General features: G+C 38.2%; 1 protein-coding gene across 1 annotated transcript in view; it reads right to left on the reverse strand.

Annotated features, from left to right (window-relative positions):
* The window catches only part of SMS (spermine synthase), a 51352-nt gene that overhangs the window by 1328 nt on the left and 23062 nt on the right, over positions 1–26962 (reverse strand). Inside the window, exons 3-10 of the mRNA XM_071812330.1 lie at positions 21071–21164; positions 20261–20325; positions 18123–18298; positions 15693–15849; positions 14729–14816; positions 13860–13974; positions 13244–13323; positions 2040–2155 (exon numbers count right to left, since the gene is read on the reverse strand). Of these exons, the coding sequence (XP_071668431.1) occupies positions 2040–2155; positions 13244–13323; positions 13860–13974; positions 14729–14816; positions 15693–15849; positions 18123–18298; positions 20261–20325; positions 21071–21164 (891 nt within the window). The remainder of the gene's footprint in view (positions 1–2039; positions 2156–13243; positions 13324–13859; positions 13975–14728; positions 14817–15692; positions 15850–18122; positions 18299–20260; positions 20326–21070; positions 21165–26962) is intronic.

Consider the following 26962-nt stretch of genomic DNA (forward strand, 5'->3'; position numbering starts at 1 on the left):
CAGCTTTTTTAAAGCTATAGCAACAGCTGCAGAGTAAGGTATAGATTTCTGGGATTTATAACTTAGCAAAACTGAATAGCGATATATGTTCTTCTGTTTACACAGCAAGGTCACACACACTCCAGATGGGAGCCTCCATGTTCAGCATAAGGTCCTGGTGGAGACCTCAGAGATGCAAACAAAATAGAGAGCTGGCTTTTACGTCAACAGCTACTTCAATTTCAGACAACCCCCACAGCACTGGTAAACACCAGAATTTCAAATAACAATTACACAAAATAACAATTCTTGAAGTAGGCAAAAAACAATGAAAAGTAATAAGCCAGCTTAGTACTTTGGCTGCATTCAGGTACCATGCAGGTAACTTTGGGCCATATTACAAAAATGAACATTTGCCTAAGTAAAAAGATTTGTTCAATGGCTCAAAAGATTCCAGGGACTTATGAGTGTCACGAATGTGTCACATTCTTCAGAAAAAAATAAAAATTTTTTTATTACTTGTCACAATTCTACTGTAAACTATCACATCTCAGTCATCTGTGAAGCAGCACTTACATATAACTTTTCATTCAGATACCTACTCCTATGTGGAAATTAAGTTTCAAGAAAGGTGCTAACACATACCTGAAGTACAGATAAAGGACTATCAGAAGTCCAAGGCCAAATTAAAAGTTAGCATACTTACTTGGGGCTAATCCTTTAATATTCCTCTACCTAAATAATTATGTTATTGTTAATTCGTTCAGAAAACACAAACTAAGTCTGCCCCATTTCTCTAAGAACTGTTAACTTCCAACCTCTGTTATACCTATTTAAGAGCAAGTTAATAAAACATTTTTGGCAATAGATGTTTTAAATCTGTCAGCTAACTAGAAAATTTTAAATGTACTTTTCAAAGGAATGAAATAGCATTTCCTAGTCAATTGAGTTAGAAACATTTTGCATATTTCCTAATAAACAATGCAATCAGTATTAAGACTTTCTGAGGATGCATACTTCTAATCACACATGTTGTATAAAGGTCTGGCAGTTGTAAAGGCAAAAATAACCAACTTCTCTGAAACTGAAAGATATCTCCCCTTTCACTCTTGGTCTTGAAAATGTTAAGATCAAATCTGAGTTTTATTGGAGAGCTGAAAACAATGAGAAACAATAGGAGCTTGTTACAGTCAGTATGGAGTCCAGAACAGCAGCTACAGCATTAAACAGTACCAAGATTAGAAACAGAAGGGAGGCAAAAAACATATGGAACAGAAGAAAGGCTGCGGCAGAGTTTCACACCCTTAATGTATTATGACTAAGCAGATCCCAGAAAGATCTCTCCTATCAAGAGAGGGACAGCCACAGCAAGCACAGCCCTGCAGAAACACTTCCTGGTAAAAGCTCAAGGCAAATTCAGGCAGCAGAAGTACCCTACAGCAGATCAAAATGCCCCTCTAGAGCTAATGGCTTGAAGCTGAAACTTCTAGCTCCTTGTATAACTTGACTGCCATCCAGAAAATAAAGAAACTCTGAAGGATTATTTTCAGGAATGAGGTGTTGCCCCAAAATGTGTATACCCCTCCACTTGGAATACTTTTTTTCAGTCACATACATTAGTAATGATTGTTAGAAATCACTTTTTTCCACCATTAAAAAAAATCCAGTTTGAGCTGTATATTCAAGAATAGATCAGAGAATATTTAAATATCTGGATCATGCTGATCCTTATGAAGTCAGTTTTAGAGTGTTTTTTTATAAAAGAAAAAGGAAGGATGCAGCCTTGCCAGAACTCCCAGGCAGCATTACCCTCATACAAAAACATTGCCTGATCTTACAAGGTGATGATGATTTCGCCAGCTGTGAATTTATGGCACCTTTAAAAAATTACTCCTGCAATTATCCTCAAAATAAAGTTGCAGTAGTACATTTACAATAAAAAAACATTAATAGTGTTTAAATTAGTGCCTTTTTGTACTTGAGTTCATTACCTCCCAGCAATCTAGGCTTGCTTCATTTATTAATAAACACTCTGCTCTTTTTTCAACTTTTAAGGATACAATTCCATGTAGGAGGGAACACACACGGTTTCCTTTGAAAACTCCACAGGACAATAAAGCCTGCTAAGCTGTTCTTCATACAGAGTCAAGGCATCCGTCAGATTGATACAGTTTCCCTGAAGAAAAAAAAAGACATTTCTCAGTTACTATCAAACAAATATGCAAAATTGCAGATGAACGTATACATTTTGACATTAACACAAGGTTCCCACATACTTCAGAACCAGAAACATGCTGTTCCTAATATTTAATATTTACAAGGCAAATACTGAACAGCTTGTCTTCATTCTCCCTACAGCAAACAATAATTTGTATCTTTTCAAGAAAGGATAAGTATGGGGGGATTATTTATCTTCTCACTAGCAGAAGCAACCATTACATTAGGACTTCTAGTTAAAAAAGACCACCATGTGTTGTTTACCTATAACATCTACTCAACCACCATTTTCTTTATGATTGCTTAAATATTTCAGTAAACAGTACTAAACATCCAGATTTTCTCAATTATTTAACATTGTCTAGGTCTTACCACATTAACACACACTAAAAAAAACCACCACGACCTACTCAATTTTAAACAGTCTTCCACAGAGCAACATGACAAAATAAAACAGATTATACAGAAGTCTTGCAGCTGCAGGCTACACTGTCTTGACTTTCTGCATATCACACTTCTGAAAAGGAAGTGATGCTTATGGTATGTTTTTCTTGGACCTGTGTCTGATCTAAAAATATTAGTATTATCTTCCTCTGAACAAAAGAAAAAAAGACTTACACACTAATTTTTATTAACTACGAAAGATCAGACACATCGAATTCACAGCATTGCTTGCCATAAAAACAAATATTAGTCAAACACATCATTCTTGGAATAAAAACACATTTTAAGGATTACAAATGGTAAAGAATTTAAAAAACAAACAAAGCACAACTCCCCCCTCCTAACTACAAGCACCACCTTGTCCAGAGCTAAGTATTGTCAAGCAGAAGTTACTGCAACAGGTACCTGGGATGCCCATATAGAGAAAGCTCTAATTATAAAAGTGACATTCCATGTCCATAATGGCTTTGAAGATTTAGCAATAACAGTGAGGCCACAGAACACCAGACTGAACAAATGCAAACTACGCAAAACAGAAGACAGTTGTGCAAGTCTAATAAAAAAAGAATCCTCCTGTCAAGCTTCTCATCTACATAACTGATTAGACTAGCTGATACTTCATAACCTTAAATACAATGCACAAGCTATTTGAATGCTAATTTAAAATGGAGTGAAGTTGAATATGATCACCACTGCATGGCCTACAAATTACTCAGCTTTTGTTTGGCTGGTATGAGAGGCTGAATACAGACCTGCCAAATACAGCTGTACTGTTGCTGTGGCACAGCACAGAGACAAGACATTCTACAATTCTTGTCAATAAGGAGGTGATATCTATGGTCCTCAGCACACTGACAGCCAGGTGAATTGATTTATGGTCTTCTACATCCTCCATTTCCATGAGGAACTTTCAGCTCAACATATAGGGCCCCAAATATGATGTCCAACCATGCTGCACACTACACATGAACAGCAAGTTATACAATGATGATGAACCTACCCTGACCACACAGCATGTACACATCTAGTCATAAGTGGGGCAGGATGAGACAGCTTCAGAGGTCATGTGCCCCCATTTTTCCTAAATGGTCTGGTTTACTAGCTTGTAGCATAAATCCCTTTTACCTTGACCTAGCACAAAGGCTACTTCATCTGATTTCTAATCAGTAGGAACAAAAGCATTAACCAGCATTTCTCCAGAGTTACTTTCAACATAAAAACTCCCCAGCTTCTCACACATTTTACCACTTCTACTAGAAGAAAAATGTTGGCCACAGAAGACAAAAATACACAAAAAACAAAACAACAAAAAAGGAAATTTCATGTTAATGAATACATAATTCCTAGTAGCCTAGCACATGAGCCAAAGTTCCACAAAATGACAAGAGACCCACTGCACAAAAGTTTGCTGCTTATCTCAGATCACAAAATAGTCTAGATGATACAATAATATGAATTACAGAAAAAGGTCTAGTTAAATATATATTTAAAAAACAGATTTTACCAATACTGCTGGCTTCCTGACTTCTAGATGACTCTTTCTGTGCATGACTGGATAGGCCAAAAGCCTTCCAGCACAAGCACTTCCAAGCAGAGTACTGCTTTTGATCTTTACAACCTTGAACTTTGCAAGAAAGAGACATGAACAAGAAAGCCTAAAGCAACAGACTCCAACTGTAGAATGGCAGCATCTTCCCTCTGCCCTGAATGACTTCTGGAAATGTTTGTGCATGCACACACACTTTTTCCAATTACTGAATGAGGTATCTTTTCCCTTCCTGCTTTTAGATGTGTGTAACTCACATCTGACTGAAAAAACTGCAGATTGTTCAACTAAGAGAAGAGCTAGATCTAATTAAAAACTATAGCTCTCTTACAGCTTACTCAATATTTTAAAATCTATAACTTGAAACAAAGGTCAAATTTTTTAGGACCCCAGGATCAAAGGATTTATTCAGCACTTCCAAAACATGTGCACTACCTGTGTTTCACACATGTACATTGTTTTGCTAAGACACTGCGAAGCTTTTAATGGTCTTTAGGAAAGTTGCATTCTGCTTCTCACTGTTCCCAGATTTTTAAAAATGGCCTTAACGTGTTTAAGCACAAACACAACTGAAAGGTAATAGTCACAAAGCAAGGAACTAAAATGAATTTGACCAACAAATATTACCTGTGCTCTTAAAAACAATGTGCAGAAGCTGAAGCAAGCAGCAATCTTATATGAAATCAGTATGTCTAAACAGCTCCATCTACACTGCCTTTTGCGTGTAACAAAAAATAACTACAAATGAAGTGTATAATGCACATTCTGACTTTGAGATTTATACTATTTTTTCTACTTCTTATTGGTAGGCTTTTTTCTACCGTGTATTTAAAACATTTTTTATTTCCAGAGGAAGTGAAAGAGACTTACTCCTACTGTTCTTTCTCTGAAATTTCTGGATCATGCTCAAGTTTTCACAAGTGGAAAAGAAAACTTGAACTTAAATCCTATACACAGCATCTTTTAAAAAATCATATTCTTTAAGGTTCTTGTTCTAAAGAATTTGCATAAAACATGTTTGATTATCAATTTGATCATATTTCACAGACAAACATATACTTGGTTATATGGTAAAGGCAGATGGTGTGCTTTATTTGAATACATCATATTTGGGTTTGGGTATCAAAACAAGAGATTTGTAAAAAGGCAAGAAATCAACACTGAGCACAACTGCACAAAGCACAGCAATGAACAGACTACTACAGGACTTGTTTAGTAACCTGTTATTATCCAGGAGACTGTAGCAGTTATTTAGTTCAGCCGCCCTTTATTGACCGTATAATTTTGTTTCAACATCAGACTGAATGCAAAAGAAAACTAAAAATCAACCTGTATGTGTAATTTGAGTCATAAATAGAAAACACTGCTAGGTAATTTATGGAGCATACCACTATTATAGAGGAAGTTTAATAGGATACAAAATTAGGTAAAAGCATCCACAGTTCCCTAGCCTGTCTGTTCAGTATTTCACTCTCTCCCTTTTCCAGCAACACACAAATCACTGCAGACAGTATAGAAAACAAGTTACAGGAACACAAACACACCAACAAGCAATTCTTACTTTTCTAACCCACAACTACCCCATCTCCAAATCAAGATCTTACCTAAAGGTTCAGACATCCCACCTGCCTGTTCTATTAACCTCTGCTTCTGGAAACACACCACAAGATTCTACAATTCTGCACAATAACAATTTGTTTGAAGTTATTTAGCTTTACTCAAAGAGCTAAATTCCAAATATCATATCTACAAAACTGAGCTTATTTCAATAAAGAAGAAAGTTATTGATAAAATATCACTATTATTAACACCTTTTTATAAGAAGTGACCAGCTTTATCAGCTAAGACTACAGTATTGATGTCAATCACAATCACACACATCTTATATTGCTAAAATATGACACAGGGCACCAAGCCCTGAATGCTATACAGGGACCAATATAAATCTGTTCTTTTTAACTTCCCCTGTCTAATGAAAATAGTTGCAGTGAAGCAATACTTTTTTGTTCTGAACAGCCTCCATATACTCAAATACTGAACAGAGTGTTTAATAAAGATTAAAGCAAATGACTCAATTATACTTTAAAGGAAAACAAGTATGAATCAGACTTTTTCTACCACACTGTTCAGTCAGTTTTCAACATAAAAACTATACCAAACTCCCCTGCTCACCTTTCCTTAGTCGATCTTTGTTCCATGTCAAACAATTAGGCAGAGAAGAAGGGGGGAATGCTGAAAATTCTTTTCTCCTTAATAAGCATCTCTCTGACACAAGAGTATTTGAGGTAGTTTTAAATTTTTAGATTAACTGATCTGTGTTTATAAGACCTCATTTTAAATTGATGATTCCTGAACTCTTTCACAGCCTTCACATTCCAAGTCTGCTCAGTGCTTGCACATATTTCAACAGCTCATGCCTGTCTCCCAGCACCAGTTCTTCTGGGCTTTCATAAGGTATATGTTCTGTAATACCATGGGTTTACTTTTCAGGTTTCTACAGCACAATGCACAAATATAAACCACAAATACAGTATCCAGTACCATGCAGACAAAAAAAACCCCAAACATCCCTTAAAATAAGTAGGGAAAACAAATTGTTTAAACCTGTAAGTTCTAGTTAACTTTACTGACCTATAAGGGGGATGTGTTCGCCAAGTAGTTATAGGCTGAATTTAGGCCACCATGCTTTCTCCAACCTTAGAAATTAAACTGTTGACTTGAAAGAAAATGGAAGGGTCCCTTTCCATACATGCCCATTTCTTACATGTCGTTCTTACATCTTACCCTACATGTCATTGCTACTGGGCATCCTTGTCTGTGACTGTATACTAGAGAGTTTAATTTTTAATTTAGCATGGCTTTCTATTTTTGTTTTGTAATGACAAATGCTGGAGTTGAACATGGCCAAGTTTATTTTTCCTTCTTCATTTCAAAGTGACTAAGAAGCAGATAGATATATAGAGCATAAAACACCTAATATCAAAGCTAGGTTTGAGTTTTAGGTGACAGGAATGGCTTTTAATGAGATACCAGAGACAAATCTGACTGAAGGTACCTCTGCCTGCCAAACAATCAATTCAATTTAATTTAAAGTTGAACTCTCAATAACACAAGGAAATGAAGTGTCTGTCCCTTAAAGACTCCCAAAATGGCAAGAAATCTCACAGGCTCACACGTGGACACACATCCATTCTTCCAGCCTTCTCTTTTCACAATGCAGTCAAGGAGAACCCTGCTCCTGCTTTGGAAGTACTAATTAGAAAACCCACACAGCAGCCAAAAAAGGAGCATAACTGTGGAGCAACATCACGGTGGTCTGGACATTTAGAGGGCAGGGCCACGCTGTATTAGAGAGCAGCCAGGAAGCAACAGCTTGGTGAAGGGCTGCATGTGCATGTGGGAGACATCTGATCCCCTGCACCAGTGGTTAAAGCTGTTTACTGGAAGCCAAACCCATGAGTGGTACAAGACTGTTTCTATCCTGTCTGGGTTGGATGACCCAGACTAAGAAGGAGCAAATTCCTGTTCAGAGGTATTTTTAAAGGTTCCACTTCATAAACAGGCTGAAAATGATAGCCTGTTCAACCTCAAAGGATTAGATCAGCAGAACAAAAACTTCACACAGAAAAAGGCAATTTCATAGCTACTCTTAATCCATTCATACAGAGACAACCTTACAATCAGCCTCTGCATCTTACAGAGCAGACTTTCACAGCTGTTGGGACAATTCTCACATGCTACTTGGAAGGTGCAGGATGGTGATTGTTCACAAAAACCCCACAAACATATCACACTAGTATCTGCAAGTACAAATACTCCACTGAATTTGGAGGAAAGAAAATCATCACCTGGGCAATCAAAAATCCGACTGTATAGTATAGCTAATAGTATAAAACCACTTAACATGTTCAGAAAGAAGTCACTAGAAAGGTGCATTAGAGATGAAGCTGGACCTCAGGGTACACCAAGCTTTTACATCCTCACTGACTCCCACTGCTGTCCCCCCGAGAGTTGGGAACCTGCACCTGTAACTGGCTCCCCCTGGAGTGGGCAACACTGAGCACCTCACAGACCCAGACATCACTAAAAACTTCAAAGCACCAGCCTCAGGAGGAAAAGGAAGAAAAGAAATACAGCAAGCTATATGACCTTTAAGCATCTGTGTAGCAGGATTACATTCAACAAGTTTTTGCAACCAAGTCTCAAGCACACAGACAGGGCTGCAAGTTCTGCAGTAGGGGCCCTACAGCTCACCTCTCTCTGTCCAGGTCCTATGTAGGCTACAAGACTCTCAATATGGATGATGTAAGAACATGAAAAGTAAGGCTGCCACTTGTAAAAAAAAGTTTGTACTCATTGTGATTATTATTTGTGGACACAGAGCAAATTTGGAGGTGTTTTTTCCCCAATACACTTAAGCACAAACTTGCTACAGCAGTGAATGAGATCCATAAACTGCCCTTTTTAGCTTTCCAGAGCAAAAACAAGGAAAAAGTCCTTCCATCCTAAAACTGGCCACATATGTTCTTGCATCCCCTAGGAATACAAGCAGCCTGAAAAACCTTTCACAGGTAGAATCCCTCTAAATGTCAAATAGCTGAGGCAATATTGGTTATCAGTCTCCACCTAGTGGTAAAAGGGTATTCTGCATTAGTACTTGGAAACTGAGGATCACCACGGAATCCCCAGGGAACAACCAGGTATATTCTAGCAGCATGCCAAAAAAAAAAATCACTCTCTTTATAATCTCCAGTCATAAGCATACCTAGATAAATTACATTTATCTAAAAAAATAGATATCTACTTTTTTCAGTGTGCATAATATACTCCTGTATTTCATAGCTGATTACCAAACCTGTGAAAACACTGACCACGACTTGCTCAGAAACATCTAGCCAAAACACCCATCAAAACTCACCACACCTCCATTTTAAAATCTCATTTCTCCTTTAGACAGAGTCTGATTTTTGCTAAAGTTTCCTGGATTTTCGTTTGTTTTTTGTTTGGTTGGGGTTTTTTGTTGTCATTGTTTTTTGTTTTGTTTGTTGCTTTTTGAGAAAAAACACTTCTCCATACTGCATAACTACAAGTATGACATTAACTGTTGCTTTCAAAGCTCAGATCTGACACACTCCTGAAATTACAAGAACACCCATCAGGATTTTTAGCTGACTTTGCATCAGAACTTCTCATTGCCTGGCTGTTTCTGGCAAGTTCTAAGTAAAGCCAGACACACAGGTCTGGGAGAGAAAGCCATGCACAATGTGTCACACTTCAGTAAGAATTATTATCATTACCAAAACTCAAAGCAATTTATGACCTGTGAATGCTGTAGTACATGCTAAAAGCATGAGCCTCTTGGGGGGTAGGGGGAAAGACTACTGACAAGCACAAACACTGCTTTAGCTGTACAAAAGTATGTCTGATTTACGTTCATGAGGTAAGCTGCAAAGAGAAATCATCTCAAGAAAATGTGATTTCATAACAGCATGTTAACAGATCAGTCAGTGGAACTTTTTGATCTCAGTTTGACATTAGTGCAGTTCTATCTATATCAGAATAAATTGCTATTACTAAGATTCCCAGGAAGATTTTCATTTAAAAAAGAAAAAATAAGGAAATGCATATAAACATTTAACAGATAACTGCAAATTGTTGCTCCAGGAACACTTCTCCTCATTTGGGTCAGGGTGCATGCCCTATTCTTAAAAGGATATGAATCAAAGGAAGTTATGAACATCAGCAAATTTTCTCAGAATTTTTCTTCTGAGGATAAGAAACACACCATCCTAAAAAAACACTATTTGCATTAAGGCACAAAAGATCTAATCAAAATCAAACTGGTCTGCCAATAATTTTTAGGAAACCCATCAACTGTGCAGCACCAGACAAGACTCACAGTCAGTTATGGCAATGGCACCATTCATTTTGTCATCTCCTACAGATGAAAAGAGAAAGCATCGTGCCATCTGCGCAATGCAGTTATGTAAAAACTAGATATTTCTGTGCACTGAAGCTTTGATAAACTTACATTAAGTCATTTAATCAAAACTACCATAGTGTAACTAGTAGGATATTAGGAGCTTTTCTCTAGTTAATGCCCATGAAATTATTGAACATTAACAGCTAAGAGATTGTAAAAAATTCTGAAAGTTAGGAGCCATATAAGAGTGCAATAACAAAAATCTCAGTTTTCAATTAGGCTGCAAACAGTCAACAGAACTCTACAGGGAAGTATCCTGAACGGGAGCAGAACAGGTTATGCTGCAGCCTAGGTGTGCAAGTTGTTTTTTTAGCGCTGCATGGCCTGCTTTTCTCATTTGCATTGCTTTCCTGTTACCAGCTTACTACCAACTGCTCTTATTTCCTGGACATCCCTAACTATTTTAGAGACCATTTTTCACAGCCAACATTTCTGGATGCTGGAATGCTACAGTTAAACAGCTCTACACTCTGCCTGCTGACAGCTGTCCTGAACCATACTTGTAGCTGTTTCCTCCTAATAACAGAAAGGTGTAGTATGCTGTCTACTTTAAAACACCTTAAAAAAAAAATCAATTCATGTACTGAAGAGTTTCCAAAACTTGTGCAGAGCTCAATGAAGACATGAGTATTTCCATTTATGTTTTCCAGCAGTGGCACTTAAACAGTCAGGCAGCACTACAGCTCATCTTGTGAGCACAAGTTCCACTTCTCAGTAAAGCATTTCTTGAACATCAAATTAAATTACATTCTAACAAGACACACAGGGTAACCCCCTGCAAGCAGAACTATCACAGGACAGGCTACAAACTACAAAGGACAGATGTTCTTAACATTAGTACAACATAATGCCAGTGCAGAAGAAGCAAACATGGCTACTGGCCAATAGCCAACAGGACAGTGACCCTTTTGCAGTATCTTTCCTATGAGACATTTCCTCATTATAGCAGACAGAGTTCAGGCACTAACAAACAGGTGAGTGCTCCCCTGCTTGCTTTTGTTGATTATATTTAACATTTTACGTTAAAAACATGCTTCAATAAAGCCTGGGGGTGGGGAAGCATACAAAGTCCTGGATTTTAAAAGCACAACTAAAACCTTCCTTCAGCAAGTACAGCCTTCTACATAAAGTAAGCACCCTGGAAGTAGACAAACAGAACAAAAGTGACTTAGATTTCCAACTTTGATACACAGAGCTAAAAAAAAACTGGCATTTAACAGCTAACACTGCTTCTACATGCCAGCTCTTTCACTGGGTACCAATCAGCCACAAGTCCAAATTCAAGTCACTTCAATTTTTATGTTGGTTCTTTCCCATCCTGTCATGTCCCACCTCATTGTTTTGGAACTGTGAAACTGACATCCTTGTCCTCAAACTGGGGAGCACAGAACTGAACACAGTACTCCAGATGCCACCCCACCAGGGCAGAGTAGAAGGGGAAGACAACCTCCCTGGACCTGTTGGTCACATTTTTCTTTATGTATCCCAGGATACCATTGGCCTTCTTGGCCACAAGGACACACTGCTGATTCATGGTCAACTTGCTGACAAGCAGAACTCCCAGTTGAGTTGTCCCCTCCCATCAGGCCAGGCAGCTGCACTGCACAAGTCTCAGCCTCTAGTGACCTCAGCTGACACACAATAACCTCCCTGTACCTTGGCTGCAGCTGAACCGGCACTCCAGCTTTCAGCACAAGCTTCTTCCTGGAGTCCTTCAGCAAAGTCTGACAGATACCTCCTCACAGACATGTATTTACACACGTTCTAATCAAGTCAGCTAGTCTCACTGTGTACAGTATGACAAATGCAACACAGATGCTTGCTCTGTCCAAAAGACAGTGTCCTTTCAAAGTCTGTTGTAAATATTTCCACTATTAACAAAATAGAAAAGCAATTAAGATTTACAGTGTGATACAACCATATTAAGTCATATCTTACAGTTCAGTCACAAAATTTCTTGCCCATACAATCACAGCATTTGAAAAAGCAAAAATAGCACATGAAAGTTGCCAAAAACCTCATTCTGAGTTTTTTATTTCTTTCTAAAACTCTGCAATTTTACAGTAAACCAGTTTCTTTACACAGCTCAAATCCTATGCTAATATGAATAGAGTTCAAATGCATAGTTTATAGCTAGGTTATTTCAAAGCTTAACAAGGTGATTTCAAAATGCTGTACATAGATGCTTCACACATCAGAAGACTAACGTATGGGCATAACAAAAGAAATACAACTTCAGAGACTTATACTTCACTCCATCTGCTGGGTCTTGTCACAGTTTTGCACAATTGCATGCAGCTTTGTGGCAATCTGAATTCAGCATTACATACAGGAAGTGTCTTCAGAGGGATGTTATACTACAGCTGTATTATCCAAAAGGAAGCTATACTGCAGCAAGCATATGAATCTGAAGTTATTTATTTTTAAATAGAGTAACATTAAAAATTTCACATATAAGGACAAAACTTGTGACTATATAAAATACTTCAAAATGCCAAGCATTGTAACAAACATACTCAAGTGTTCAAAATCCATTTTACAGAAGCCAAACCAGTAACTTAAATTAGGAGCTGATACAAAGCAAAAAGAGTATTTACTCCAAAATGAATGATTTTTCTCATCCTATTGCATCTATGTCAAATTCCTACATCTTTATGGATGACATTTTCATGTCTTATACTCTACAACTGAGACATTATCTTAAAAGCCATGTATCTGTTTATAAAGTACATCCGTTCTGCTTTCCCAAAAATTGCTTACAGCTAAAATATTTGTCTGTGCCTAGCTGATTCTTGAAATTACGCTCTTAAATTCAAAGACAAGCACTACAAATTCAGCTGAAACAATGAAAAAAAAACCAGTCAGTTACCAAAGCCCAAATCATTGAAAAAGTTGTTGAAAAGAGAAAAACAGCTTGTTAGTAGATTTTTAGTTAATTGTTTGGGTGTGTGGTGGTTTTGTTGTTGTTTGTTTGGTTGGTTGGTTTTGTTTGTTTCTGTGGGGAGTTATTGTTTTACCTGAAAAACACATATTGCAATACATTAGCAGCTGTGGTTTTTTACATCCATATATACCTGTGTGAAGTATTTTCCATCTTGTTTCAGGACTTTCATTGAGAGGTCAAGAATCAACCGCAGAAACTCCCATGTGGAATCTGCATACAGAGTACAATTTAAAAACCAAACACCACATTAGTGGGTTGTTCATTATTAGATATTCAAGACTTGCAACATATCTACTGTTTAAAAAGTAGCTATCCTATACTTCTTAAAAAAGCAAACAAACTAACAAGAAAGATAAACAGTAAAAAACACACACAATCCATACACAATGTCAATAAATGGCAGAAGTATCTCTGTTTTTCTTCACAGTATTTTTCCAGATGTTTACAAGAAATTATAGAGCAGAGAAAAACTTACTGGAGTGTGAACTCTCAAAATACTCTCGAAAATTACATGAGTTTTTATTATTCTGGAATAAGAGCACAGTTTTAAAAAGTACTAGGCACTTACTAATTTTTTTTTTTTCCAAACATTCAAGAAAAATTCAAAAAGAACAGTGTGTTAGTACCATTCTTTGCCTCTGAGATTTGCCATTAAAAAGGCAAGAATCAAAGTATTTTTGTTGCAGTGAAGGGACAGAAATGTGGAAAATCCTCAGAAGTTTAGGAAAATGAATTAGGAGATTAACCTTCTTCTGGAGATGTGGAGATTGGAACAGCCGTCAGATCATTAATTACATAATCAAACATCCTTCCTTCTTTGGCATACCTCTTCAGTACAGGAATACAGTCTTCAATTAGAACCTGTAAGAATGAAATACTTCAGCTGGTCCTCAAAACACCCTTAAACTGATCAGGTAGGAGAATCAAATGCAGATTCACAGGAATTAAGAGGAGAAGGAAAGTACAAAATTCAACATGCATTTAATTTTAGGGTCCATTTCCAACTTCTTACTGATATAAAAGGGAGGAACAGCTGTTGAAATTATGACAGTGACAACATAGTCTCTACAGGACCACACTTCCTAGCTCTGCCACTGATTGCTGAGTGACCACTGTTCTACCTACCAAACAGTAAAAACAGTTAGCAGCCCCACTACACAGGAACAAAATCAGGTATTTGTACAAAGGGCCACTGACTCATATAGAGTAGCAGGTGACTTCTCAATCTCTTTACCTGCTTTGTTTTAGTTCACACATGTAAGCTAGTATTTGTGAGAGCTTTAAGGAGTAGTACTGAAAAGAAAGAAAATATTTCCAGTGAAGATGTCAGATTACACCTGGGCTAGTTTGTTAGCTCTGTCAGATGCAGCACAAATTACATTTAAGAGTTTGAAGATAGATGGTTAAAAATATTGTGACACTGATGTATACTTCCAACACAAATCTCACTGCCAGCCACTAAAATTTAGAAGTGCCATAAAACAGGAAAAATCTTTCCCCAAATTAAGAAAAGTCAGAAGACCTTTCCCCAAAACTTTCCCCTACCAGTCTTCCAGCATAGGTATAACTGTATTTGAAGTATTATTTCAAACAAAAGAAAAACAAAAAAAATTACCTGATAGCACTCTCCTTTCAGATTGTCTAAAACATCTCCACATGTCTTACGCATGTATTTTTTACACCCGTCGATCACCATTTGGTCAATGTTTGAAGCTGGTTAAGGCATTCTACATTCCACAAACAATACAGGTGACAGTTGCTATTTCTTCAGAAAGAAATTCTCAAAAAGGTGACATGCACAAAACAAATGGCAAGATGCACCTTGGTATATATATAGCAATAGACAACCTTATGTATTTGCCTCCAGGTTTAGGAGGCGCTGATTTTTGTTACCATTACTGTGAAAGCTTGAAATATGAACAATAGGGTGGTGTACTAAAAACTCCTTAAAGCTAAACTAGGTTTAGATTTTAACCTACATTTTTTTAAACCAATTTTTTTTAGTTTCTATAAGAGGTTCCCAAAACCTAGGATGATGCAACTCTTCATATAACTAAATGTGGTTTACATTACAAACTATCTGAACTACAGAATGCTGAAAACTTGATTTGTATCAGTATTTTTAAGACAGGGCAAGAGTTGGTAAATCGCTGGTGGCAGAATGACCAAGTCCTGACATTCCTACTGACTGACTTTTTTGTTTCTAGGGATTTTTTTTAATTAAATAGCTTTCTTTAGAAAAACAGAAGAACGCAAGAAGTCAGCATTCAGCCTAAACCAGACTTGACTTGTCTTCTTTTATCAGAAAAGTTCTCAGTCTGATGACAGAAGGGTTCCTTTCCAGTTCTATGCAAACTGCTACTCAGGAGTTATGGTATGGATCAGGAACTTCAGAGCATGTGCTACATAATACACAAATATGTAGTCACTGGGTCTCTCCAAACTGACAAGAAATTTCATTTTAGATCCCGTCTCCTCACACAAATCAGAACCTCATAGTTAACAATGCCCAACGCTAAGACATCGGCAGAAAACACAGGCTGAAAAATGTTGAAATGATCAGTCATTTGTCAAAGGATATCTCTACCATAGTAACCATCTTTGGCTTCAGTTTGACTATCTCATACAGTATACCTCCATCACCACCTCCTAGGATTAGCACTTCTTTCCCAGCATAGTCTTCCTTTCCACTGCCCATTATGGCTTGAGTATATGCCAGGTCACTCTCTGCCAGATCTGAATGGAAGGAAGAGACAGAGTTGGACAGAAACATCAGAACCTTAATTCTCCTCATTAACTGGTATTAATTCAGCATTAAATCAGAGGTGATAAAATACAGACCAAAGCAAGAGCACCTACAGAAACAACCTAGCTCTCAGAGACAGTCCAGGCCTGGTGATTCACCAGAGCTAAGGAGATACTCCTCAGAATTCCACACAGGAATTCTCTGGTTCCCAACACAAACCCAGCAATGGCTACCACAAGTATTACGTGCCAAGAGAAGCAAAGCTGTAGAGCAAAACAGTCAGTACTTAAGACTGAGGTCCACACTTGAATGGGCTATCACCTCAGACTAGTGCTGCAAAAGAAATCAGGAGATTTTTTTGAAAGCACACTCTGAACTCCAACTAAAAAGAACAACCTAGGTCCACCCCAGTAGATCCCCTGCACAGAAACTCAAGTATGACTGTTAACACCTGATTGTTGAAGGGTCCTGAAGCACAACTCCTGCTTCTGCTCACTTGTTCACCATTAGCTTCAAAGCAGCAATAACATTCGTAGCTCAGATCTGTTATTAGAGTTTAGAGGGGCAAAGCTCTGCGCAGCAGCACATCATGGTGCATCCCATCATTCTGCCTGGTGATCAGCACTTAGCTTATATGTGCACAAGAATAAAGTGACACAAAGCAGTATTTTAAAACCCATGGAAGGCAAATAAGTAATAGTATACTTCCCTTTCTATGAGGCACATTAGGACAACATTCAAATACAACCTCATCTCCATGAAACTGATGCAAATTTCTGCCCACAAGTACAGAATACATAAGTTGGTGATTTCAAAAACAAGTCTAACTGAATTAGAAAATACCATCTGCATAGAAGTCCCCCTGACAGTTGCAAGAAGGCTAACTGAATAGTTATGGGTAATTCTGGTGATTTCAAAAAGCTATAGCCAAATTTCTTTTTCACTCTGCCATTAAACTGAAATTTGGTACTCTACCCCTAGACTGTAACACCCCTCAGGTACTTCAGTCAGTACTTTTCAACATAAGTACTGAGGATTTTACAAAGCAAACTCCTTCACGCTGAGATTTTCTAGCAAACAGTATCCTTATCCAGCTTAAAAGAATAGTAACCCATCTTATCCCAAATGCACTTTCAAAAATACAAAGATCAGCAGGTACAGAGTACCACATATAAACCATAAAATGGTTTGAGTTAGCACGCACCTTTAAAGGTTGTCTAGTCCAACCCCCTGCAATGAGCAGGGCCATCTTCCCCTAGACCAGCTCACTCAAACTCCCATCTAACCTGGCCTTGAACATTCCAGGGATGGGGCATCCACAGCTTCTCTGAACAGCCAGTTCCAGTGCCTCACCACCCTTATGGTACATAATATCTCCCTTATATCTAATCTCAATCTACCGTCTTTCAGTTTAAAGCCATTATCCTTTGTCTATCACTACACACCCTTGTAAAAACTCTCCAGCTTTCTTGTAGGCCCCTTTAGGTACTGGAAGGCTGCTATAAGGTGTCCCTGGAATCTTCTGTTCTCCAAGCTGAACAACCGCAACTCTCTCAGCCTGTCTTCACATGAAGTGCTCCAGCCCTCTGACTATCTCCATGGCCCTCCTCTGGATCCACTCAAGCAGGTCCTCCCATAAAGATTGGGTCACTTATGATTAACTCAGTTCAGCTGAGCATTTTGAAGAAGACAGAGTCAATAGATGTTCACTACCAAAGCAGTTAAATGGGTTAAGACACAGCTGTACTGTATCTCACTAAACAGGTAATTCCCTTAGAAAGACAAGGGAGCAGCAGGATTATCACCCCCACACACACACACCAGCTCCTACTACTACATACTTCTTCATAACTCCACTGTGTTTTGAAGACTGACAAAGTGACTTGTCTTACTGTTGAGGAAAAACATTCAAGAGATTGGAATTGCAAAAAAACCATAGAAGCTCATATTAAAAAAAAGGAGTAGAGTAAGCTCTGCTAGAGAACACTCTGGTTTTTAATTCTCCCGTGCCACTTTCTACAGTGGAGATGACAATTTTGGAAAACAGAATACATCTTTGTTGTACTCTAGATTTTACATTGGTCAGCATTTCTGATTAAAATACCTTATATATAGGAACAGGTATATGTGTACATGCATATATGCAGCTTCCTATGTCAGAATTGTAACCCTTAGTAATCTATTAAAACTGTGCCAGAGCAAGATAGAAAACAACACTTCCTACAATTTCATGCAATAGATCCTCAAATGAGATGATACTTACTAACATCCCCACTGAGGATAAGAATATTCCCAAACTGTTTTGAATGCAGAATTTTAATATTCTGAAAAGGTGAATCTTCATCATAAACAACTTCATCTATGTCATACTCCACCAGGCGCCCATCAGCAGTGGGCCAGTATCTATCAATGACACCTCCTCTCAAAATCGCTGGCAATCTAGAAGGAAATAATAATAAAAGAAATTACAAAACATTTTAGAATATTTTAAAATTCCTTCTAAACATCCTGTGGATTCACCATAATAAATAAACAATATTTACGAGAAGAATCTAACAAAGCTTGCAGGATTTAACACTCTGCAGATTTAAGAAATCTATCAGCCATATCTTAAGTATACATAACTTGCTAAGGCACAGATTCTTCATCTACAGCCTCCACAACATGCATGTGAATCTCTGTGTCCTGAGGCAGGAGATTTATGTAATATAACAGCTTCTGCAGAAGAATCAGCTCATGACTAGAAATGGACAACACAAAAACAGAACGCAGACAAAAGCAATGACAAAACCTCTTCCCACTGTCAGCTCAGCTAAGAATGCTGTTTATTTGAGATCAGGGGATCCCACCCTTCTGAAGTTGTACCAAGAGATGTTTTAAACACACACGAACAAAAAGTGAACTATTCTAGTGATTCAAACTGAGCCAGGTCTCCCTGCACTGTATAAGCACAACCCTTGATAGCAGCTGATAATTGGCATTACTTTTAAAAAGTGGTTCAAGCATCTGCATAGATTGGTGTTATTGTTTTTTTATTATTGAACTCCACACAGAAATATATTTGTTCAAATTAGTATTTTACCTGTAAAGACAAACCATATTTGAAATGGCAGTCATTGATCAAAATGATTGCATTCCATTTTAAGCAAAATGTGCAGGTACAGAGTTCAGATTTCTCACACACACTTCAGAGAGGTAAGGGTGTTTTTGCAGAGTAGAATGTAGTAAAGAGCAGACACAGAGAAGCTGCTTCTAAATTCACTATCTCAAACATTTCAGAAATATTTTCTGCCCTCAGTGAGCCACAAGATGGCAGCACATAATGAGAGCAAGAGCTCTAATAACTCTGTCAAGCCAACAAAAATGCAGGAACAACTTTTCCAGCAACATTAGTTCTTAGTGGAACTGCATGTGTGAAGTTAACACCAGATGGATGCAAAACAATTTAGGGGAAAAAAATCCATTCCAGATTCCTGTTCTAAAAGGTTCATCTTTCCATACTAAGATAACCAAATTCATCTAGATCAGTTCAGACTTTTTCCTGACCCATTTTTAATAAGTTCCTGTCATAGGGATTCTACAAACTCCCAATATCATAGCTCAGTATTAGCATCCCTACAGTTTAATATATAACCTTGTATTTAAGGGAACCAAAATTGTCAGAAGGCTTTCAAAGTCTCCCTCCTACAGTTATAAGCTACATTTAAAGTAATTGCTACAAAACATTTCTATCTTCTTGGCAGAGCACTAAGAACAAAAGTTCCTCCAGTGTATTCACCACTTGTACCCAAAGCCAGCACCAGGACATATAGCAGGGGCAGAGCTGTGAGTGAAGTATCAGCAAGAAACCTTGTCAGGGCAGGGCCTCCTCCATGGGGGCTTGAGATGCATTTTAGCTCCAGCCCTCATCCCCAATCCCTGCCCAAGCTACGCTGCAGCTCTGCCCAAGTCTTTTGCCAATCCTTGACACCCAAGCTCACCCTCAGAGCTGCCTTCCTACTAAATTCCTGCTTGCCTGGGCCATGAGCTGTGGGATGTGGCCCAGAGGGTTCAGTTCATGCCCTAGCCAATTCCTCCCACTACCTTTGACTCCCAGTTCTTTCAGAGCAGCCTGCTCTTGATTCCTGGTTGCACTTCCTCCCACCATTTCATATAAACACGGCAGCAAATTAAAGAAATAACCCTCATCTAAAGTAACAATACTGAAGATGAAGTTTAACAAAATGACAAACCTCACTCTATCTTCAATTCTGCACTTAAACAATTTGAAAATATTGTTGAAAAAACACATGCATAAAGTCATGTTCCAGGCTATTCACTGAAGTATAGCAAAGCATAAGTTGCTTATTATCTTTAGCAACTACACAGGCAAGCCACAGAGTAGTAGATGTACAAACTTACCGTTTCACCCTTTTTATATTACCATGAAACAATTCTTTCATTCTTTCTTCTACTTCGTTTAGAAGCTGAAAAAATGCAAACAATAGAGATAGAAATTATAGGTGATGACTTAATGTAAAATATTTGTTAAATCAGGCTACTTGGAAGGCAATAAAAAGCAGCACCTGCACTGAAAAGCTTTGAAATAAAATATTAGAAGCCTATTAATATTTAACTGGTTCCCTTAAGCTCCTTACTAGCAAGAATATGCACATTGTAGCAGTTACCATCACTGTGTTTAACTGTTCTCCAGGATAACACTGTCTGAGCCTGAAAGGTCTGGCTAAGAGGGAACACTGGACCCTGTAGGGTTTCATTCTTGCTGAAGTAGTGGCTGGTTGCCCTGCAATATCCAGTTTCTGATGCCTTCATATCAGGGAAGATGATACTTTTCTGTGAGGAAGAAGTTTGAGAATAGAGGTTCCCCATCTCTCTGATTAGAAAAAGAAAAAGTCATCCCGTAATAAACCAGGTTGCAGGCTGAGCATCACTTCCCCCTCACTGCCCTCGGTACCTGAATTGAATAGAACTGAGCCCTGATGAAGGCTGCTCTCACTTTATAACTTTTACAGGAAAAACACAAAGCCCAGGACAGGCAAGACAGTGTGTGCACACACACATGTACAGAACTATTACAGGTGTTACTACTCCTTACCTGTAAGCATTCAAGTTTGAACTAAATTTGATATTTAAAAATATTTCACAAAGACATACTTTGATAGACTTGAAGAAAAGGGGGTCCCCATGCAGTTTGATAAGCACCACTCATACCTGATCAACTTCCTCTCTTCCTTTCATATGATCATTGTAACTCTGCAGATCCACCAACACTAATCCATGAGGGTGAATTCTCAAATTGGCAAAACTACAAAGCAAAGAGATAATGATTTTATTACTAAAAATCAGAGTGAGTGAGGAAAGAAAGCCTGAAATTAGTTACACTGAATTCAAAATGCACATTTCCTTTTCCAACCATCTCTAACTGTTGACGGCACAAGGCCCATTCTTCCTTTGCAGGTCAAAAAGCAGCAAAGTTGCAGCAGCATGCTAGTCACTATGTACGTAAAAAAATCAGCAGGCAGCAAGGCAGCAAAACAGGATGTTTAAGTCAAAATAACTACAGCATGATGGGAAAACATAGCACTTACTAGTCTCAGCTCTTTAAATAAGGCCTATTTGAACGTGTGTGTTGTGTTGGTTTTGTTTGGTTTCAGTTTTTAATTGAAATCAAGCCTCAACAAAACAAATGGACACTTACTTCTTAGTGTTTTGTTAGTTGTTTTTTAAACTTTATAGCAACTAATCACAGATACAGTGTTCACAATCAAAGCTGAATAAAGATTTGCAAATGTGAAACAGTAAGTGTCCTTGAGCAACCATGGCTTTGACCAAAGAAACCACAGCAACAAACTCTCGTTGATGAATACAGATAGACAAAACTCCTACTGTATATTGTGTTTATTGCAGGAACATTTAAAAAAAAAATCAAAGAACAAGGCTTCAGCATGCTAGGTGCTGGGCAGACAAGTACAGGACCTTCAAGAACTTGCAAACTGAACAAGAGATAAGGATCATGGGGAAAGACAAGAAAATAGAGATATATTACTTCCATATGAGGAAGGGAGAAGACAAAAACAGAAGGGCTACAAGGGGATTAGCTGACAGAAGGACAGAGGCATGCACTGAAAGAAGTGGGCAAAGGAGGAGATGGCAACAGGAACAGTCCAGCAATTAAAAAAAAAAGGTATTTAGGGGTGGAATCGCATTAGCACAACACAGAGAAACCCCAAGTACAACTGCATGCAGTCCTATGAATGCCCCTTTCTTTGCTTGTCTGCTCATCACCCCACCACTCAGCCTCAACGGCAAAACACAAACCAACTCTTTCCACCATTTTTTTTTTTTCTCCTTACAGAACACCTTTCCCAAACTGACAGCCTCAATATAAGTACAACTTGTCCCATGGCAATGGGAACTTTAGCCAGCAAACACCTGCAGTCAGAGAAAATCTTAAATATTCTATGTTATCTGAAGACTGTAATTCTTCCTAACTGGTAGATCAACTGATGAAACTGAATGAAGTGATTCAAGAATAAAAACACTTTTGCTGGCTTTGGCCAGCAGTAATCTGTAGCTGCAACTGGTTTCTCTGCCAACTGTAAACACAAGTGTCACTCACTTCTTTTTGGAACATGAGCCTGGAAAGTCCTAGTTATTCCTGAAGAACTTATGCACAGGTCTTCACTTCAGGAGAAAAGATGTTTTTACACAATACACAACCACCATGTTTCCCCCTCTCAAGTACCTCAGTCTTTCAGGGACTCTCCCTACATCTCAGCCATTTGTCCACCAGGTGTCCTCCCAACATGGTTTTCATTAGGGACCAGAAAATATCCCTACTCTCAATGATCATTAAACAAAACCACAGTAGCCTTAAAATATGTATTCTCCCCACACCAGGAAATTCCTCATGCATAAAGTAAAGCACACTATTTTACCCTGATGAAAGGACGAACAGAAAATAGTCAAGGAGTAAACAAAGATTTTTTTTTTTCTTTTAAACTAACAGGTAGAGTGCTACCACTTTAGTTTATAAAATTGATCTCTTATCAGAAGAATAAGAGTGTTTTCAGTATTAAAGACATTTCTAAGGCAGTTTTTTTTCTCTCATACAAGCTATATAAGAAAGTGTACAGGGAGAAGAACCAGCAAACTCATTCTACCATCCTCCTGTCAAAGCCGAAGGAAAGCAGAGGAAGCTGTTGTAAACCTCCGCAGATAAAACTTTTTGTCTGCATGTTTTAGGATGCTGTGCCCCACTTGCTGGTGACTGACACAGTTCAGTACTTTTGATACATACTTTGCACAGTGACCACAACATCTTACCTTTATTTCATGTCTCTACCACTAAGACACAAGTGGGACTGTTAAAACATGAAAATAATTTTCAAAAAAAAAAAAGAACAGGACACACACTCTACCTTCTCCCCCCTCATTCTCCACAGAACTTCAGGGTTTTTAAACACTTCCCTGTGACTTTGCAACCACCTGAACCAAAAGTACTCAAATTGGTTGCATGCTTCTCCTAGAGCTTCTTGGTACTTGGCACAGGGGGAATGGCTACTGCAAAGGATGGGTCTGGAGAAAATCCTATCAGAATTCTATGATTTCCATGTCAGCAAGGGATTATTTTGCTATGTGCCTAACATGAAAGGAGAAAAAAAAACCAGTCAGGCATAAGTCTAAGAAAAAACAGCTTTATTGCCAGACTCCAGGAGATAATTTTTTTTAAAGAAGAGAAAAACAAAAGAGCAGAACTCGCTAGGTTGGACACACTGGTCACTCCAGGTGGTTTTGGACACAACTATTCACAGTGAAAAGGGACACTTCCGGTGAAGTCAGACCTGCTTCTAGTGCTCTCAGAGTTGCAGCACTACAGACAGAAATGACTATTTGCAGTTCATTAAACAGCACTGTTATTAAGTTCTCTGAAATCTGGCACAGTGCCAGAAATATTTACACTGTTAGAACAATATCTTATTCCCATATTCCAGAGGTTGCTATTCACACAGATAAGCAACAGATTGTCCCATGACTTGAATGCCCTTTTAAATTCTTTTTCTAGAATCATATAGCTGTCATAAGATTGGACAGCTGACATCGTCTTTACTTCCCCTGTGACTGCATGAAGTATTTCCTCAGCATGTGATGTTACTGTCTTTGCTTTGGGGGCTTTTTTGTGTGTGAAGAAAGGGGAGGCAGAGAGGAAGGTTGCTCTGAAAAGCACAACCACACAACTTTTCACTTATCATAAGTGATATAAAAGCATTAGAATACACAGAGAATAACACTGCAGAACCATCATTCATTTTGTCAAATTGTTACCTCTACCAGACTAGCAAGGTCCTGACACTTGGGGGAAAGGGGAGAAGAGACTGAAGGCAGGCACCAGGCCAGAACAGTGTAGTGGGGCAAAAACTTAAGTTCTGGTTGATAATCTCAGACAACTAACTTATGGTAAACAACCATGAGTGAAATTCAAAATTCTCCAAGAGGCTGACACACATCCAGATTGGTTATACCTTGGTTAAAAGTCACTTGTCTAGAAATAAATACAGATGTTTCAGCTTACTTTGGGTAAAGATTTAAAAACACAGCAAAGAGTACAAATGTACATTCATAAAAGTGATCACAGTAGTAGCATTAAGGGAACTGCAGCAGGCCAAGGCCAAACCCACAAAAGACTTACTAGCTTCTATCAGCAGATAGCAAAGACAGTGCTGGCTTTTGTTACTTCACACTTGCCTGCTTGGCAGAATACACATAAAGGCAGGTTCTCAGCAACACCAGCTCTTATAATATTTAGGGGAAGGTTTTTAAGAGCCATGATAACAATTTCTATTTTCTACCTAAGAAAATATAGCAGAGATTACTTTACAATCCAAATGAGGGGTGGGGGGGGAATAAGAAGTGAACTTCTTCAAAAGCCTCCCCTCCTGCATCTTGTCATACTGAAAACTTTAATTCCTGTTTTCAAAATAAAACACCTGCCATACCTTTGGTGTGTGCTCACATGTACTTGCATAAAAGTAAGTATAAAGCTCAGTGAGGAGGGATACTCTCCAATTAGGCAACAAAATTTGCACATGAAAAGCAGCCTGAAACCAAGAACTGAAGAACATTCGTCCTGCTCCTTTAAAATATACTGACTAGCACATGCAGTGGTTAGCAAAAGACTAACACAGAAAAGAAATAAGTAAAAACACTTATCCCTCATTTCATAGTGTTAACATACACTTGTGGTCATTCTGAGTGACACACAAACCAGCTTCAGCTGGGTAAATCTTGGATTGTTGTGAACAGTGGAATTAAATGCCAGTAAGATTATACTTCTCTAAACAATAATTCAGACATGGAAGCTAAAAATTGATGTGTGTATAGGGAAGGTTAAAGCTTTCCTAAAAGACAGTCTTTTACCGTAGAAACAGTGACTTTAAGTTTCAGGTTTTGTGGGTTTTTAAAGAACCTCCAGACAGAACACAACAGAAGAGGGAACACAGATGCAAAAAAGACAAGAAAACTCCTTGTAGCTGTACACAGTATGTAACAGATCAGTATTTGTTCACAAGAAATGATGCTATTAAAATACAGTATTAGTTGAGAAGATACTCAGTTTCCAAATATTAGCTTTAACTATTTTCTCCTTACCTTGGATTTATTTAATAGCACATTTTTTAATCTGTTGAGATATACTGGGCCCTATAGCTCTGTACAAAGTACCATCTACATCAAATGCAATAGGCTTCACATTCCTAACTTGACCTGTCTAGTCTAAGCTAGAGTGACACTTCAGTAAAAGCATGCTGCTCAGTGTGATCCCCAAAACATTCTGGAAGTGATCTAGAAAAAGCACAGCTCAAGGAAACAAAGACTGCTGGGGCCCCAAACCTCAGGAGACAGAGCTCCCCTCCTGCATGTGCTACTGTTCCCAACAACATTTGGGCAAAGGGGCTGGCAGAGCCCAGGGAAGAGTGTCTGTCCCTACCAGGACAGACAGGGACCTGAGTGTTTCAAGTGAGCCATTTCCTGCCCAGCTCTACAGTCTGGTGTCAACTCAATCAGTAAATGTTTTCAGCTGAACTTCCTCAATTAGGTCCTTTGTCAGAGTAAACATGAAGCATTTGGAGCAGGTAGGGTTGCCACATGGGGCTTTTGCTTGCTTAAATTCAGACAAAAGAGAAGGGGGGATCTGCTGCTTTGGTAATGCCAACAGGAAAGTCAGGCTTAATCCCACAAATCAGCTCCAATTTGTTTAACCACCACAACCCCCCACTTTTCCAGAAGTATACTGTTTTGCAGGGAAGGAAGACAAAGTCTGCAGGCCTTGGCTAATTTCTTCCTACTTGTGTCAGATACCTTTCTTTTAAACTAGCATAAAACCCTTAAGACACTTTAGGTCTCTAAAATAAAACAGACATAAAATTGCTGGCATTGAAATAAAGCCTACTGAATTGGTATCAAACCCTCTATGTTCACCAGTTCATCCTTACCATTCATTAAATATTCCTGTTTTGCAGGGGTTTTATTTAACCTGTCCAATCTACTGGTTTATGTGTTCAAATCCTTATTTGTTTTAGTTAACTAAAGCTATAACAACTGACCATAACAGAAATATGCTGTTCAAGGCTGCCTTTATAAAAAATGTGGTCTCCTTAAGTAATCTGAACACCCCAGAAAACAACTGCAGAATTCACAGAAAGTTCTCCTGCACCTGCTGCTGTTCCCCAATTTGGTGTTTAATTGGGCTGGCAAAATACAGAAAACTACTTTCATTGACACCACTACAAACAGTAAGTGTCTAGCTGAAGTGAATAATTTCCAGGGAAGATAAATCCAGTATGAATGGAGTTCAGATAGAATGGTTATTGCTTTCTTTTGGTATATTAATTGCTTTCTTAATTTACATTTAACACTACACCAGAAAACAAACCCACTTGCAAAGTGAACAATCTCCTCTTGAATATTCAACTCTTCCATGCATGCATTCTTATTCTTCATTCTTCAGTTTTGAGGCTGTAGCACAAGTTGTAATTCTTAATTATATTTAGGATGCTCTCCTGCATAGCTTCTCTTAGCAGCTCAACAATTTCTAGACCTGACTTA

The sequence above is a fragment of the Patagioenas fasciata genome, chromosome 1 (assembly GCF_037038585.1).
Source record: "Patagioenas fasciata isolate bPatFas1 chromosome 1, bPatFas1.hap1, whole genome shotgun sequence".
NCBI classification, from domain to species: domain Eukaryota; kingdom Metazoa; phylum Chordata; class Aves; order Columbiformes; family Columbidae; genus Patagioenas; species Patagioenas fasciata.